Source organism: Schistocerca cancellata, chromosome 5 (assembly GCF_023864275.1).
Source record: "Schistocerca cancellata isolate TAMUIC-IGC-003103 chromosome 5, iqSchCanc2.1, whole genome shotgun sequence".
NCBI lineage: Eukaryota > Metazoa > Arthropoda > Insecta > Orthoptera > Acrididae > Schistocerca > Schistocerca cancellata.
This window is the reverse complement of record NC_064630.1, coordinates 564,258,238-564,277,449: the sequence shown is the minus strand read 5'-3', so window position 1 is coordinate 564,277,449 and position 19,212 is coordinate 564,258,238. Positions and strand designations below refer to the sequence as shown.

Below are 19,212 nucleotides of genomic sequence, written 5' to 3'. Positions count from 1 at the left end.
AATGCCTTGAGCCGATTTTTCACAGAGGTTTCGAGCTGTGCTCATTACCACCCTGCCTTCCTCCCCCGAAAACAGGCAGAGGAGGCAAGGCCACCTAACTTCTGCTCCTCGAATCATGAAAGTTATAATGCCTCATTCACCACGTGGGAACTCGAAAGTGCACTTGCCCGGTCACGGTCCTCCGCTCCGGGGCCTGATTCTATTCATATTCAGATGCTGAAGAATCTTTCTCTTGCGGGTAAAGGTTTTCTTCTTCGTACTTATAATTGCATCTGGATTGAGGGTCATGTTCCCACATGCTGGTGCGAATCTATTGTTGTTCCGATTCCTAAGTCGAAGAAGGACAAGCACTTGCCTTCCAGTCATCGACCCATTTCCCTTACCAGCTGTGTCTGTAAGGTGAAGGAGTGAATGGTCAACACTCGTTTGGTTTGGCTGCTTGAATCTCGACGCCTACTTACCAATGTACAGTGTGGATTTCGTAGGCGCCGCTCTGCTGTTGACCATCTGGTTACCTTGTCGACCTTCATTTTGAACAACTTCTTGCGGAAGCGCCAGACAGTGGCTGTGTTCTTTGATTTGGAGAAGGCTTACGACACCTGTTAGAGGGTGGGCATTCTCCGCAGCATACATACATGGGGCCTTCGCGGTCGCCTCCCTCTTTTTATTCGTGCATTTTTAATGGATTGAAAGTTCAGGGTTCATGTGGTTTCTGTCCTGTCTGACGCCTTTCGCCAGGAGAATGGGGTGCCACAGGGCTCAGTTTTGAGCATCACTCTCTTCGCCATAGCAATCAATCTAATAATGGAGTGCCTCCCAGCTGATGTATCAGGCTCCCTTTTTGTGGACGATTTTACCATCTACTGCAGCGCGCAGCATACATGTTTCCTGGAGTGCTGTCATCAGCATTGTCTTGACCGTCTTTACTCCTGGAGTGTCACCAGTGGCTTCTGTTTTTCTGCCGAGAAGACGGTCTGTATTAACTTCTGGCACTACAAAGAGTTTCTCCCACCGTCCTTACATCTCGGTCCTGTTGCTCTCCCCAAAATTTTTAGGTCTTACATTTGACAGGAAACTTAGCTGGTCTCCACATGTGTCATATTTGGCTGCCCGTTGTACCCGTTCTCTAAATGTCCTCCGGGTTCTCAGCAGTACGTCGTGGGGAGCGGATCGAACCGTCCTACATCGCCTATATCGGTCGATCGTTCGCTCAAAGCTGGATTATGGGAGCTTTGTATACTCCTCTGCACGTCCGTCCATCTTACGCAGCCTCAACTCTATACAACATCGGGGGTTACATCTTGCGATCGGAGTGTTCTATACTAGTCCCGTCGAGAGTCTTCATGCTGAAGCCGGTGAATTGCCACTCACCTACTGGCGTGATATACTGCTTTGTCGGTATGCCTGTCGGCTATTATCACTGCCCGACCACCCATCTTATCGTTCCTTTTGTGACGACTCTCTCGACCGTCAATACGGGTTGTATGTATCTGCCCTGCTACCTCCTGGAGTTCGCTTTCATCACCTCCTTCAGCAACTTTTTTTTCCACTCCCTACAACCTTTAGAGTGGGCGAGAGCCAAACGCCACCTTTGCTCCAGACTCAGGTTCGCGTTCACCTTGACCTCAGCTCACTCCCAAAGAAGGTTACCCTAGCTTCGGTATACCACTCGTGGTTTGTCGAACTTTGCTCGAAGTTCATTAATACAATCTTCATTTATACAGATGGCTCTAAGACCAATGGCGGTGTCGGGTGTTCTTTTATTGTCGGGGCACACAGTTTCAAATACCGGCTCCATGGCCATTGTTCGGTCTTCACAGCTAAGCTATTTTCCCTCTATCAGGCTGTTCTTTACATCCGCCACCACTGACATTCTGCTTATGTCATCTGCTCTGACTCCCTGAGTGCCATCAAGAGCCTCAGTGATCCATATCCGGTTCACCCTTTCGTGCACTGGATCCAACGCTTTCTTCAGCAGCTGGCGGATGACGGTTCTCCGGTTACCTTTACGTGAGTTCCTGGCCATGTTGATATCCCTGGGAACGAAGCTGCAGATGCCGCGGCCAACGCTGCGGTCCTCCAGCCTTTGACAGCTTCTTGTTGTGTGCCTTCATCTGATTTTAGCAGGGTCATTTGCCAGTGGATTTTATCTCTGTGGCATGCTGATTGGTCTACACTTACTGAAAACAAGCGTCGGGCCTTGAAACCTCTCCCCACGGCTTGGATGACCTCTTCACGCCCTTCTCGGCGGGAGGAGGTCATTTTGTCCCGGATTGGACACTGCCGGTTCAGTCACCGCCATCTGCTGACGGCTGCGCCGGCACTGTTCTGCCCATGTGGCAGTTGCTGACGGTATGCCATATTTTAACATCCTGTCCGAATTTTAATACACTACACATTGATCTTGGCGTGCCACGTACTCTGGAGGAAATTCTAGCAGATAACCCAGGAGCAGCTGCTCGCGTTCTTCGTTTTATCCACTTGACAAACCTGTCTAAGGACATTTGATATGCAGTTTTCTTTTAATCCATTGCCTGTTAATGTGCCTTTTATAGTATTGCCCTTTTTAGTTGCTGTTTTAACATTGTGCCTCGCAGTGCATTCATTACTCCAGTCCAGTCGCAAGCATCACTTTCCAATAGAATTCCCAACAAAATGTGGCCAAGAAACAGCTGGACCTCCCAGTTGCTGAGCATGCTGCCCAACACAACATTCTTCATTTTAATGACTGTTTCATAGCCTGTGCCATCTGGATCCTTCTTACCAACACCAGCTTTTCTGAATTGTGCAGGTGGGAACTCTCTTTGTAATATATCCAATGTTCTCATAGCCCTCCTGGCCTCAACCTTCATTAGTCATTGTCCTTCACCCACCTATCCCCTCTTTACACTCCATGGCCTTCCATTCCACAAGTGCACTCACAATCTTTTTACTGCCCTCCTCCTCTGCTCTCACCCCCTCCCCCTCCCCTTCCCCCTGCTGTCCAACATCGTTACTGCATCTAGCTGCCCCACTCTCTCTCCACCTCATCCCCACATGCTCCCACAAACAGCACTTTACCATTCCTTACCTATACCCATCTCCCCCCCCCCCCCTCCCTCCCCCCAGCTACCACCATGCTGCTTCTCCCGTAACGCGCAGCTGCTCGTAATCTAGCCCCAGCAGCCAGAGACATTGGTCATGTGTGTGTGAACTGTGTTTGTGTGTGTATATTGTCTGTTTCAGAGGAAGGCATTCTGGTCGAAAGGTTACGTTTTTAGTAATCTTTTTGTTGTGTCTGTCTGCAAATCAAAATCTCCACTGTATGGTGAGCTGCAATCTTTCCTTTTCCTAATATTGTCTTTGTTTCATAGTTTTTTATTTGACACACTGTAGACTGTGGCACAGATTTGACAGAGATGGATATGAAGGGGAAGATGTGCCACTGAATGCTTTATAAATCTGAGATACAAGGCCCAAAGGAGGAACTGAACTGGGGTGAAGTAACACACTAACTGGAATTGAAAAATGTTTATGTAATGCCAAGTAAAAAAAATTAAACTAGAATATATATACTGTTAAATAACAAATAAAATATACTGCAGATCATTACAAATATTGTTTATCTGTTCTACAATACTTTTTGATGGTTTATACTATAATTATCAGGTGGACTTTGGTATTTCAGTACCAATATGATTTATATGTTCCATAACATATTTTTGGAGTTTTTTGTTGCTTAAGGTCACCACAAATATTTCTGTACTTGGCAGTTGACATTTTTTTAATCATAGTACTACTGCATATTGTTTGTTTAGAATACACAACAGAAAATGCTGTCCAAGGTGCCACAAACACATTTCACAAGTTACCATCTTACTTTACAGGTTAAAACAAGCAAAAAAAATTAGTTGAGATGTATATTTTCACATTTAATCAAAATTTAGAGGATTTGTATTTACAAGTAGCTTGTAATATTGATAAGATATTTTAACAACACTTTACAGAAATCATGCTAGCGGTTTAGTCAAATGAGTTGTTCCCATCATTTACGCACATTACTTTACATTTATTTGTGCTGAGTTTCAACTGCCAGTCTCTGCACCAAGTGTTGAACATCTGCAGGTGTTCTTGGATTTTATTAAAATTTGCAACTGCATACTCTGGAGCTGTCGTTGTGAACAGTAACCGGCTCTAAACACCCCAGTGATGTACAACCAAATCTTCTGTCATATTTTTAGTTTTCTTCCCATTGATAATATACTGAGTCTTATATATCAGGAAGTCTTCAGTAGATATACAAAGCTGTTCCATTATCCTAAACATATATTTTCCTGCATAATTACCACAGGACAGTATTCGAATACTGTCTTGAAGTCAAGGAATATGGTATCAACCTTCCATTATCTATTGCTTTCTTGTTCTCACAGACAAAGAGAGGTATCTTAATTTCGCACTGTTGTTGCTTGTGGAAGCCATATTGTTTCATGTAGAGTAGTTTTTCAGTCTTTGAAAATGTTAAAAAATACAAACACAAGTTTTTCTACTATTTAAGAACAGATGGAGATCTACATCTTCATTTATATCAGTCCTCTGCAAAGCACTGTGAGGTGCATGTCAGAGGGTACCTCCCATTGTACCAGTTACTAGGATTTCTTCTCGTTCCACTCACCTATGGGGGCAAAGGAAGAATCATTGATTGATTGATGCCTCTGTGTGTGCAATAATTGTTCTACTCTTATCCTCACAATCCCTACCTGAGTGATATTTAGGGGGTTGTAGTATGTTCCTAGAGTAATCATTTAAAGCTGGTTCTTGAAACTTGCTTAATAGACTTTCTCGGGATAATTTATGTCTATCTTCAAGAGTCTTCCATTTCAGTTCCTTCAGTGTCTCTGTGATGCTCTCCCATGGATTAAACAAACCTGTGACCATTCGTGTCACCCTTCTTGTATATATTCAATATCCCCTGTTAGTCCTAGCTGGTACAGATCCAATACACTTGAGTAATATTCCAGAACTGGTCATACAACTGATTTGTAATCAATCTGCTCTGAAGACTGATTGCACTTTCTCAGTATTCTACCAATAATCTGCCATCTGCTATACCACAACTGAACCTATATGATCATTCCATTTCATACCCCTACAAAGTGTTACAGCCAAGTATTTGTATGAGTTGACTGTTTCCAACAGTAATGCATTGATATTATTGTCATAGGATACCACATTTTAATCATTTTGTGAAGTGCAAAATTTTAGATTACTGAACGTTTAAAGCAAGTTGTCAATCTCTGCATCACCTTGAAGTATTATCAAGATCTGGTTGAATATATTAAGCAGCTTCTTTCAGATAGTACTTCATTATAGACAACTGCATCATCTGCAAAAACTCTGATTTTACTATTAATATTATCTGCAAGGTCATTAATATACAACATGGACAACAAGGGTCCCAACACACTTCCCTGGGGCACATCCTAAGTTACTTCTACATCTGACAATGACTCTCCATCCAAGATAAAATATTGTGTCCTCCCTATCAAAAAGTACTCAATCCAAACACAAATTACACTTGATACCCCTTATGATCGTACTTTTGACAATAAACATAGGCGTGGTACTGCGTCAAATGCTTTTTGGAAATCAAGGTATACTGCATCTACCTGACTGCCTTGATCCAAAGCTTTCAGTATGTAATATGAGAAAAGTGCAAGTTGGGTTTCACATGATTGATGTTTTCATAATCCATGCTGGTTGGCATTGAGAAGGTCATTCTGTTCAAGATGATACCTCATTATGTTTGAGCTCAGAATATGTTCTGCTTCTACAACGAGTCAATGTCAAGGATATTGGAGGGTAGTTTTGTAGTAGATCATTTCTACTACCCTTCTTGTAGACAGGTGTGACGTGTGCCTTTTTCCAAGAACTGGGCACAGTGCCCCCCCCCCCCCCCTCCTCCCCCCTCAGGCAGGGATCTATGATAGATTATATTAGAACAGGGGCTAACTCAGCCACAAATTCAGTATAGAATTAGACAGAGATCCCATCAGGCACTAGAGCTTTGTTCAGTTTTAATGATTTCACCTGCTTCTCAACACCACTGATACAAAATACATATTTCATTCATTTTTTCAGTGGTACGATGATTAAATCGGGGCAATTCTCCTAGGTTTTTGCTTGTAAAGGAACATTTGAAAATGGAGTTAAGCATCTCAGCTTTTGCTTTGCTACTCTCAATTTCAGTTCCTATCTCATTTGCTAGGGACTGGACACTAACTTTGGTACTGCTAACAACTTAACATATAACCAAAATTTATTTGGGTTCTGTGAAATGTCACTTGACAGTATTCTGCTACTGTAGTAATTGAAGGCAATCAAGTGTTGCTCTCTTGACACCCAAACATGTTTCATTTGACATCTCACTATCTGTAGCCCTACACTTTGTTTTACACCTGGTGTTTTTATAAAAACAGTGACTGTTTACTGTTTACCATGGAGGTTCCCTCCCATTATGAACTGTCCGCCCCGATAGCTGAGTGGTCAGCATGACAGATTGCCGTCCTAGGGACCTGGGTTCGATTCCCGGCTGGGTCAGAAATTTCCTCTGCTCAGGGACTGGGTGTTGTGCTGTCTTTATCATCATTTCATCCCCATCCAGCGTGCAGGTCGCCCAATGTGGCGTCGAATGTAATAAGGCCTGCACCAAGGCGGCCGGACCTGCCCCGCAAGGGGCCTCCCAGCCAATAACGCCAAATGCTTGTTTCCATTATGAACAGTCCTACTGTGTACATATCTATCCAGTGTATAGTTAACTATTCTTTTAAATTTGAGCTGGAGTTCATCCACATGCTCCTGCCCTGTGCTGAAAGTTTACTGAACATATATATCATTGTGCTTGTTTTAGTTGTCCATTAGTTTACTCATACTGAGTGTGAAGGGGTGATCTGTAATTACTTTCTTATGAGAAGAAAAAATTCTTAGCCAAAATCACAACAAAACACTGTATTGTGGATAACCAGTTTCAGTAAACTACGTTACCATCATTAGATCTTTGTACAGGTTATTATAAACATATTGTGTCATATACACACAAAATCTTTCCATTAAATCTCCAGATGCACAATATATGGCATGAATGATGTGTTGGCACATTAAAAGTAAGTTTAAAATTACTATATCACAAATCACCACAACATTGCATCCATATAATCACATGTCATGCCTACTAGAGGGCCACAAGACTGACTGTCAACAGCCAGTGCATAAGGTGAACTGACAATAAAAATAAAATGTAACTGTCATGTGACTAGGGCCTCCCATTGGGTAGATCGTTCGCTAGGTGCAAGTCTTTCAATTTGACGCCACTTCGATGACTTGCGCGTCGATGGGGATGAAGTGATGATGATTAGGACAACACAACACCCAGTCCCTGAGCGGAAAAAATCTCCGACTCAGCCGGAAATTGAACCCGGGCCCATAGGATTGACATTCTGTCACGCAGACCACTCAGCTACCGGGGGCGCACAACTGACTATCTTAGCTATTGGCTGTTGACAGTCAGTCTTGTGGCGCCCTAGTAGGCATGACATGTGATTATAAGGACTGACAATTTTATGATAAATGCAGATAGTGTATTGACTAATCCTCTCTAAGTGAAAACTAGATGTTACACAATAAGTTAGTTACAAAATCTCCTACAGTAACTATATAACAAATGCGGAATTGCTACACATTGCTCGTAGATTAAGATTCTCAAAAATACACATTTATTAATGTTAATGTACAATGCAAGTTCAGGGATGATGAATGCTTTGGCAGAACTGTGAACCACAAACACTGATTTGCTATGAAATAAATTACATACCCAAAACACTCATACTGGTAATTTATGAAAATATATTTTGTAAGTGTCTGAAAATTCTCAAAATAATCTGTTTCTCACTTAATTGTACAGTGAAATTAGAGAACAGTTGTTTTGAACGTGGGTAGGCTGTTCTCAAAAATTTTAAAAGAGCACAATTAAGTTTAAGCCTACAATTAATGATAATAGTACCAGTTTATCGCAGCACTCACTAATGTTCAAAATTTCACAATGTATTTCAGTAAAAAGAGGTATTGGTACAATCAGTGAAAGAGTATGCAGAAATTATGCAAACAGTGAAGTATGTGAATCTAGAACTTTAAATTGGCACATGATCTTGTACTCGTGGTCTCACTCAAAGAAAAATTTCAAATTTGGCTTTTGTATATAAACAAATGTGTGTATTGCATGGATTTTTCACTTAGGTGATTCTGTGCGCAATTCTACGCTGGCGTGCCAAAAAGGAACATTGTTGTGTGAATTTATCTCTATCAAAATTGCTAATCTGTGCAACACCAACAAAACAAGTCTTCTGTCTGTTGCAATTAACCAACTAGATGTCACTGATATAGGCTTATGGGCATCTGTCTAATGTCTCTTCTTATAAACAGAAATGGGCTGTGTTTTTCCCTGTCATTTGGATTACTTTGCTATTGTAGTGAATTACAATAAACTACTACTAGAAGGGAAAAAGTTCTTTTGCATAATAATTAAAATCAAACAGGTACCACATCAGATGCAGTATCCTTTCCTTAGTTGAGTTATTTTTAATTGTTTCTCAATTCTGCAGCACATATCTTTGTGTAACTTCAGCAGTTGTGGAATGGTAGAAAACAGGAACGATTGTATGATCTTGTTCAGTCAAACATACTTAGAAGGCAGAATGCAGTATGTAAACCTTTTCTCTGTTGTCCTCAATGTGATCAGTGAAAATAATCAGTGCTTGAATATTTAATTATGTGATAAAAAAGGTCTACTTACCAGGTGGTAGCAGAAGAACAAACATATAAAATATATGGAAATGTACAAACTTTTCAAACCAGTGGCTCCTTCTTCTGGTAGAAGGGTTTAAGGGAAAGGAAGGGGTACAAAGGAAAAGGAATAGTGAAGTTTAGGGAATGGGAAGAGTTCTGGAAAAGTCACCCAGAACCACAGGTCAGGGGAGACTTACCCGAGGGGATGAGACATTTTTGGCTAGGTTGCCACAACATTCACATGTTTCCCAAATATACTTTGTGTTGAGTTCTCTGGACTGAATGTTTCACACACTATTATCATGTTTGTGTTTTGCTAGTTTTGAAACATATTTCACTCTGAAATATATATTTCTATGTATTGGTTTAAGGCTTTTGTTGACTCCTTCATACTGTATGATGAGTTTCTTGATTCCATGGTATTTTGTGAACTGTTTCCAATATGTTTCTATTTTTGTGCCTACTGGGCTCCTCTTATTGTCATCATCATAGTTTGTTCTTGTTAGGAATGCTCGGGTGGAACGGACATTGGGGAGAAATGCAAAAGGTCTTTTGCACCCCATTTCAGAGATAGCATCACTATCATGTTGTGGTGATGGATGTGTGGCATTGGCCCATACACACCCTCGCCTATTAGAATCATGGCGTAGCGAAGCAGCTGCTGGGCAACGTCGTGCTCGTCGAGCTCTTGCTGAAATGCTCACCCCTTCTGGTGGCACCAAGGCAAACTGCTACAAGTTCATTTCTCTTGTAACAGGTGAGGCCCAAGAATATAATACTTCCTGATACTACACAGAAGTACAAGTATTTAGTTATTTATGCAACATGTAAGATCTATTTTGTAGTGTATGGAATCTTCCGCTGCAGAAGGGTTTAAACATTAGCACAGTAGCTTGTAGGTTACTCATCCAGTCACAGATCCAAAAACAATCACTACCTATTATTCCTGAAAATGCTCTCTGTTGATTTAATGAATTTGCACCAAAAAGTACTGAAAACTATGTAAAACTATTTTTATAATACAGGCATTTCACTTCCCTGTTTCAGTCAAAGAGTGGCAATATGGCTAAAATGTTCTAAAACTGATGCTCTCTTCACCACTGATTTATGAAAAACCTACTTGAAACAAAATTTGTCATGCTTACATAAATCCTTTTTGGACTTTAATAGCTGAATACTTTCTTGAGTTTGTATTTGTCCTACAAATATTTATGTTCTTTGTATAATGTCAGCACCAAACGCTAAGACTTGTGGGAGGCAGTAGCTAAGGACAGCAAATGAAGAGACATAGTTATTCCTTGGGCGACCAGCTGAGTTGTTTTTTCTCATTCATCCTTTGCTTTAATGTTTTGACTGCTCTGTGTTTATCTGTTATTAAGTGGCAATTTTCATGTAACCAAGGTGTTAAATAGTTATTGTTCTGTATTGTGGGAAGTTTCTGTAAATTATTGCTCTGTATTCTGGGAAGTTTCTGTATTGGTAGACTAAACCAAGAGCATTACCTATAAAATGCTGACCTCAAAAGCACGAAAGAAAGCAGCAGATTAAAGCATGGCACAGAGTGAGATGTTGACTTCGTATTATGGTGCTGAACAATACTATATAGAAGAACAATTTTCCCACTTGCAAGAAGAGCTAGAGAGAGAGGCTAGGGACCTGTAAATGTGAAATATGTCATGTAATAATAGAAAGTTGTGTTGACAAGCCGTGCACACAGCAGACAAAAGAACTGAGGCCTCTAACGGAGCTGACAATTTGACAATTAAAACAGAAGTGCCAAAGTTCCTACAGGAGAAACCTAAACTATGATTTCTGATGATAGAGTTAGCATACAGAACAGTGTCATGAACACTATACAGAGTTTGTAGTGGCAGGTGGAGGCAGTGTCAGATGTCATTTTGAAGCATCCTATTCAGGACTTACATTACATGGTGGTCAAGTGTATGAGCAAATCTTTAGACGAACGGTTGCAGCAGGTCCTGCAGTTCAAGCTTATTGGTGACAGGACACCTTGTGAATTCTGGCGGCACCTCTAGAGCTTTGTGGAGGGGACAGCAATGTCATATGAGATGCTACGACATGTGTGACTTTTGCAGCTGCCGCTGTCAGTGAAAGTAGCAGTAGTTGCTTATGGGGTGGGCAACTTAATTTTTGTATCATCAGTCACTGGCAAGGTCCACGTGGTAGTAGGGCAGGCAAGCAACTCAGCAGTAACACAGGTAGCTGATGATGGCAGCACAGCATAAGCTGCAGTTATGTGCCAGGAGCCAAGCAAGTTCGTAAATGAGCAGCTCTGCACTCTGAAGTTACAGTTGCATAAACATTTATCAGTGCTGAAGCCAAACAGACAGGATAATGTGCAGAGAGGTATGGTGTAGCAGCATTTATCTGCCAACAGAATCAAGGACCAGATGGGCTAAATTGTTGAGTGTGTTGGTACCACAAAAGATGTGATATGAGGACCGCGAGATGCATGTTTCCCTGCACATTCCCAAATGGCCCCAGTGGCCTTCAGTAGGTGCAGCAGGCCACATAGCTTCACAAGAGTGGCACAGTATGTATGAAGGAATAGACATTACGTCCACCGACAGTGTTGGTGGAGTGATAGAAGACAAACAGGATGCACCACTCAGGATCAGCCCAGTTATTTGAGACAATCCTTCCATGCCCATGCAGATGTTCTTACTCTTGCCTGCTTTCATTGTCATACCGCTTATTTGTGACAGGCAGGCAGAAAAATGGATATTTCATGGTTGGCTCAGGTCAGATGTTAGCACACTTCTATTTAATCAAAATCAGAGAGAGCAGTGGTGCACCAGTCCACCTAACTGCTCCTAACAACTCAACCATCATGACTTATGGCGAACAAAAGGTGACAGTGGACATACGTTTCAGCAAAGCTTTTGAGCCAGTCTGTTGCTGGCTTGATCTCGAGTGCGACACTTCAGTTTGATTTTAAGTGTGCTATCATTCATCCACAGTTGGCAACACCCACTCTGGTGGAGCCACCATGAGTTTTGGCAAGGCTTCTAACAAGGAGATGGGTGCTCACGGTGAGTCAGCCCGGGAGGTAAAACAGTGAAGTTCTGCCCATGGCTGTAACCTATATTGGCAGCTGTCCCAATGGTTATGTGTGTGGGGTTGCACGCAGAGTCCGTAAGGTGTGTAGGTGCAGCCATTATAACACTGATGTCCAAGTCTGCTAGGTGCAACAGGGCAAACCTCATTCTTACTCAGCTGTGGGCAACACGTGTATCCTCATGCGAAGCATCATTTTGAATTACAGGATGCGATGGTGCCTTGGACGTCAAGGTACTTGATTATTTTGAGATTAGGTGTGACCTTGAACACTGTGCAGTATGATGGCTCAGATGAGGGGGCCAGTTTCGGAAACTGTTGACACAACCACTAGATGCATCATTTTGGCAGGGTACTGTTTGGGAAAGGTGACCATCACATGAGTTCAGTGCATGAGCTGTACCCTTGAAAAGAAGTTGTTTTTGCCTGGGCTACTTCCTCCATGTGTTATTGTGCTAAGGATCACCTTGAATACCCTCTGTGTATTTTATTGTGATATTAACTATCAGTTTCTGTTGGCCATTTCTTCTCTGCTTAACTTTTAAGTTGAACACTAATCTGTTTCTTTGTTTATCTTATTGTGAACTGTTGTGCACTGTCACAAGTATGTAAGTTGTTTGCCATGAATCATTCACCTTCTGTGGTGCAGCAACAGAGTTATTGATTTCGCATTAATGTTTACATTAGTTAAACTCATGAAGTTGAAGTTTTGCAGCAGGTCAGTTTTATTTAAATGTTCTTACAGAGTACATTAACTAAGGTTAAGAAAACAGGTTTTAAATTTTACTTGTTGCTGAGTTTTTTTAAGATTCTGTATTTTAAAGATTTTTTTAAATAATTTGATGTCATGTTGCTCAGCTGTTAAAAAGTATCCTTAGAATTTCACTATCTAGTGTATTTGTGGCTGATTCTTGCTGGTCATAAGATTTTATGTTTTATGTGTTTTACAATATACCTTCTCTATGTTTTAGTTTTGCCTTAAATGTCCAAGGGACCGTTTCCTGAGGGTCAGAACTGCATCATTGTAAAATTAAATTTGAAGTGTTCTTCCTGTTGTAAAATGCTAAATTTGGTAATGAGATGCTGTCTTCTTGTTCATTGATTCATTTGTGCTGTTTGTGTTAAATATTCTCAAGGATCAGTAAAGAGACTGTTTAGTTTGTTAAATATTTTTGTGGCATAGATGCTTACTGCTCACCCTAAATCCTTGCTCCATACCAGATGGTAGCAGAGTGTGAACACCTGCGATGCTCACCTTTTCCAGACAGCACCCTGCCAACTGATGTGTCCAGCAGTTTGGGTCAGCAGTTACTGAAAAATACTCCCTGCAGCCACCATACTGTAGAGTGTACCAGCTCACACCTCACCCCGAAATAAAGTACGTTCGACATCCAACAAATGTCTCAACTCTACCAAGGCACCATCACATCCTGTAATTCACATGTCATGCTGGGCTCAAGGATACACAGGCTGCCTATGCCTGAGTCAGAATGAGGTTTTCCCATTGCACCTAGCAGACTCAGACATTACCATTACCACATTCGCACCTACACTCCTTACGGACTCTGTCCACAACTCCGCAGATAAACATTGACTCCTGCTGACAACAAGTCAGCTCTCTGGTGTGGAACTTCACTGTTTCACTGCCTGGATCGACTTGTTACGAGCTGCCCACTTTCTCGCTAGAAGACTTATCAAAACTCATGGTGGTGCCACCAGAGCAGTTGTAGCCAACTGTAGGTGAATGATAGCACACATAAAATCAGTTCGAGCTATTGAAACTTCCTGGCAGATTAAAACTGTGTGCCGGACCGAGACTCGAACTCGGAACCTTTGCCTTTCGCGGGCAAGTGCTCTACCAACTGAGCTACCCAAGCACGACTCACGCCTCATCCTCACAGCTTTATTTCTGCCAGTACCTCATCTCCTACCTTCCAAACTTTACAGAAGCTCTCCTGCGAACCTTGCAGAACTAGCACTCCTGAAAGAAAGGATATTGCGGAGACATGGCTTAGCCACAGCCTGGGGGATATTTCCAGAATGAGCTATTGCACTCAAGATCGAGCTAGTACCAAATTAGCTCAGTTTTCAAATGTAGGTTCATACTGGCTGATGTGCAAGAGCTGTTTCTACGTCACATTTCATCCACCACCACGAATTGGAGTTACAACTGAGCACAGCGCAAGTTAGGTGGAAGAGGGGGATGATAATGGGCACAGTAGGCAGAAGAGCAAGCAACACAGTTGCTTTACCTAATGATTCAGTTAAACATTAAATGAAGCAATAGGTTCCAAGTAGAGGACAGAATATATTGCATACCACGGTGCACCACATCAAGATTACCACAGGCCAACAGTGATAAGAGTAGCTCCCAATTTGTTCACAGAAGCTATAGTGGAATTTGACGTATTTGCAAACAGGCATTGTACAAAGGTCAGATAGCCATCACACTGCACCTCATTAGAAAGAAAGGTAGCATGTGGAGGCTCTGTGTGGATTATTGGGCACTGAATGCTTGAACAATATCTGACAGCTATCCCATACCTAATTTGTGAGATTTTATGAACATTTTAGGCAGGGCTACAGTATTCAGCATGGTGGACTGCAAGAAGGCATAGAACCAGATTCTGGTCTCTGAAAAGGACATTCCTAAGATGACTATGGTAACACCTTTAACGCTCTTTGAATACCTCCATATGCCATTTGGATTGAAAAATGCAGCCCAAACCTGGTAGAGATTTCTAGATGAAGTATTGAAGGGCCTGAATTTCTGCTTTATATACCTGGATGAAATTTTAATATTTTCACAGGCAGCTGATTTACATCAAGATCACCTCAAACCAGTATTTGATGGGGTAAAGAAATCTGGACTTGTGATAAATGAAGTAAAGTATGTTCTCTGCCACGTTGTATCAGCAGCTGGTATCTGCCTGCTCAAGGAGAAGATGGAGGTGGCCTTACAAAACATTCCTGGGATGACTGATCATCAGCAGTTACGAAGATTCCTCAGGATTGTGAACTTTTACAGATGCCATCTACTGCGGGCAGCAAAGATGCATACACTGCTGACGAACACCCTAGCAGGTAACAACACTGAGGGCAGGTAACTCCTACCATGGATGCCCACCAGGCAGCAAGCCTTTGAAAAGATAAGAGCTAGTTTACAAGCAGTGGTACTGTTGTCTCACCCAGTTCGTAAGGTGCCTTCAGCAATTGTTGTAGACGCACCAGTCGATTGGCTATTGGTGCAGCACTGCAGAAAAACATGGAGGGCAGTTGGAAGCCTTTAGGCTTTTTCTCCCAAAAGCTGTCTGAAACCTAGACATAGCAGAATGCATATGATCAGGAATTACTAGCCATTTATGAAACCATATGACACTTTGGTCTTTATGTTGAAATTTGGCCATGTACGATAATAAGCCGATTGCGTTCACTTTCCAAGGAATGAAAGGAGGTTGTTCTCCTCAGTGGTTCTGCCATTTGGAACTACTGATATAAGGGACATAGAGCATAGTGGTTGATTTTTTTCTCAAGAATTGGTGCAATTCTGCCATGATAAATTACGACCAACTGAGAGCAGAGCAAGCCACAGGCAAACAGCTACGACAGTTGTTGCAAAGCAACCCAACATCCTTTAACCTTGAGCTAGTGTGGTTATTGGACAGGAAAGACCTTATCTGGTGTAATGTGTCAAAGACTCCACCTGTGCCATTTGTGACTCAGTAACTGTGAAAGTCAGTTTTTGACAGTTTTCACAGTCTTGTACATCTCAGTGCAAACTCAACCATCAAGCTGAGGACGGAGAAATCTGTATGGCACAGTATAAATAAAAAAAACTGCCACATGTTGGCGAGAACATGTTCGACCTGTGAAAGATGTAAAGTTGGCAGACAAGTGCACCAGCCAGTGGGAGATTTTCCCAAGACGACAAGTCAATTCTCTCACATGCATATAGACATCATGGCCCCAATGCCACTTTTGAAGGGATATTGTTATTTCTTTATAGTCATGAAAAGATATACATGCTGATCAGAAGAAATTCTTATCTGGGCTATTTCAGCGGAGATGAAAGCAAGGGCATTCCTGAATACATAGATTTCCTGCCTCAGGTGTTTCACTCATGTCAGCTCAGACCGAAGGCAACATTAATTCTTGAGCTATCTACTGTATTTATACTCAAATCTAAGCTGCACTTTTTTTACAGTTTTTCTAATCCAAAAAACCGCCTGCGGCTTAGAATCGAGTGCAGAGTAAACGGAAGTTCTGAAAAATGTTGGTTGGTGCCACCACAACTAACTTCTGCCATCGAATATATGTAGCGCTACACTGGCATGCTTTGCAGGCACAAAGATAAATACTAGCACCAAAACCTCTGCGTCAGTAAATAAATCAAAAGAAAAGGTAGAAGAATGTAAACATTATGCCATGTATTCTTTTGTGTTTGCTGCTGTCTCACTTAAATCCTGTCTGCCTCATAAACTATGAAACAGCAACAGCAAATGTGGAAGAATATACGTATCATGTCATGTTTATATTTATATTATTCGTATGCTGTATAGTGATACAGTCAGAAATGAAGCACGGCAACTGACTAGATTTTTAAATCTAAGGTGACTCTAATTTCTGTGCAAAATGTAATGTACTAAAGAGGCATCTGCAAAGATTTTCAAACGGAGAAAAATTTTTGCTAAACTCTCGTTCAGAACATTTTCTAACATACGCAGTCTATTATTTGGTTCTTGTTGATCATTATCAAAGAAAGCAGCAGTGAAAGTAACAACAAATAGCAGTCTCTTGCCATTGTTTCGCTTATGAGACAATTCCTCCTTTTTTTTTTTTTTAATTGTAGGTGGCGGTAGCGCGCACAAAAGCAAGGCAAGCCGCGAGGGGCGACAAGTCACAAACACTCATTATCAGAATGCGACAAACAATGCATGAAACAGTACAATAATGCATTTTCAGCTTAGAGTAACATAAACACCTATAACAATGAGAACAGCACTTATCAGATCAAAGCAAAATAAGCAGTCGATTCAAACCAGATGAAGCATGTGTAAAAGGAAGGGTATCCATATAAATATGGATGGAGTGCCTGACACATAGCAACGGCTACTTGATAAAGCTGAAATGTTAAGCTTAGGACTCGAACCAAACTACTGTAGCTGTATCTTCATCCATTCAACCTAAATTGTGTCTCATGTTACAATGGACCAACTTTGTTTCAATTTGGAGGTATGGTCTAAAACTTTTCTCTCCCGTTGAATTTCGAGTCTCAAATTTCAGGTGCGGCTTAGATTCAGGAAAATTTTTTTTCCTTGCTTTCGAGTCTCATTTTTCAGGTGCGTCGTAGATTCGAGTGCGGCTTAGATTCGAGTAAATATGGTAACTATATAGTTTCCAGCACCACCACACCACTAGTTACCATTCCTCGGCAACGGAATGGTTGAGCGATGACATAGGACACTAAAGGCCATGCTTGTGTTCCATGATAGTTGCTGGACAGTTGCTCTGCCACTGGTCTTGTTAGGATTTTGTACAGCAGTTAAGCCAGGCATTGCATCATCAACCATTGAGATGATTTATGGGGAAAAGTTGCATTTGCCATTGAAGTTTGAGAGGTGTGCCCCCCCCCCCCCCCTCCCCCCGCCAAGCGCAGCTGGCATCTGGCACCTATCAGGCTGCAGCTGTATGCCCATCCCTCACCTCATGCCATGGAGTTCTGAAAGTATTTGTACATAAAGACATTGTGACATGCTCTCGTGATGATGTGGGCAGGTGCTGTAGACACATTGTTACAACAGCCATACTTGGGACCTTTCTGAGTATTAAAATGCAACAAACTAGTGGTCCAAATAGCGTACAACAACTGGTTTCTGACAGTGTCAGAGGAGGGGTTAAACCAGCGTATCTGCTCACCACAGACATGGCAGGAGAATGTGAGTCCTACACTGGCGATTTTGTCCCTACCTGACATGGAAGACCATACAGCCAGCAGCAGCTCTGCCTTTGTCACTACAAGTGAGTCCATGAGAGAAGCCGAAGAAACCGGAGGCTTATACAATAGCAGGGTGACAAGCGTGGCACTAATTCCTGCACATTTCGGGAGCTCCACTGTACTGTGGTGGAGCTATGTGAGAAGCACCAGCTGTGGATGGCGGGTGAAGAGACTTGGTTATTCTTTGGCCAAGCTGCTGAGTTGTGTTCCCCATTTATCCTTTACTTTAATGTTTTTGACAATTCTCTGTTTATACATTGCTGAATGGCAATTTTCATGTAATCAGGAAAATAAATAGTTATTGTCCAGTATTCAGGGGAGTTTCCGTATTAGTAGACTACACCTTGAGCAATACCTATAGACTCAAAATCAGGATGACAGAGAGTTAAAGTCCCAGTAGTACTGTTTTGATGTGACCTGTCTATAGTTTTCTTCTACTGCTCCAGGACAATATAAGAATGTCCCCTTCAACAACACTTTAATGGATTCATTCTTTCTTTGTCAAAGAGGATCTAGAGATCATTGCTGAATTTGCATTAAATTGTAACCTAATACAAACATTTAAGACAATGAAACCGAATTGATTTCATGGAGAAGAAAAAGTGTGAGCTTAATTTTTTGTTTTGGCAAAGGAAAAAACAAAACTGCAGTCTGCACTCCAATGTATTGTACCCATCAACTGATTTAAGAGACTATCATGTTGCACACAGACAGTAATAATGAGAAAGAGTATTTCTTTGTCTTAAAATATAAGGACCTTTTTACTTTCCCTTCCATACCAATCTTTGTTCATCTCAACATTGTTTGCAGGTTGCAGCTATACAACCATTTGTCAAGTGAGTGAACAAATGCGCAGAACGAAAGGTGACAGAGAGCCACATGAACATGGTCTGAAACGATGGTGGCGTGAGCATCGTGGGACAAAAAATGCCATTACACACCAACTTAAAGGTACAGTAGAAATTACAGAAAGGGCTTCTTGTAGTACTTATATTGCAATGTTAGTCAACATTTCAACAGTCAAAACACAATGGTAGAGATAACTATTATAGCTGGTGGTTATAATTAAACTTTCGCTATTTAGCACAGTGATCATGGCACTTGGTGCCCATAGTTGTAACTGGACAGTGGTGCTGTGATGCATGGTAATCCTGCAGTCCATACTGTGTGGATATTAATGCTACTAAGTTTGGAACTTGTACAGTAATTAGTTTCCGCCTTATAACATGTTAAATAGGTAAAGTTTAATTATAACCACCTGATATTTCACTTGAAATTGTTGTGGAAAGAAATGTGGCAATTACAAAATAACTGTCAACAGT

The 19,212-nt window shown here is 41.6% G+C and overlaps 1 protein-coding gene across 1 annotated transcript in view; it reads left to right on the top strand.

Moving 5' to 3' along the window:
• Positions 1-19,212, top strand: part of LOC126187496 (uncharacterized) — a 166,042-nt gene that overhangs the window by 100,629 nt on the left and 46,201 nt on the right. The window contains exons 8-9 of the mRNA XM_049928609.1: positions 9,324-9,574; positions 18,701-18,841. Of these exons, the coding sequence (XP_049784566.1) occupies positions 9,324-9,574; positions 18,701-18,841 (392 nt within the window). The remainder of the gene's footprint in view (positions 1-9,323; positions 9,575-18,700; positions 18,842-19,212) is intronic.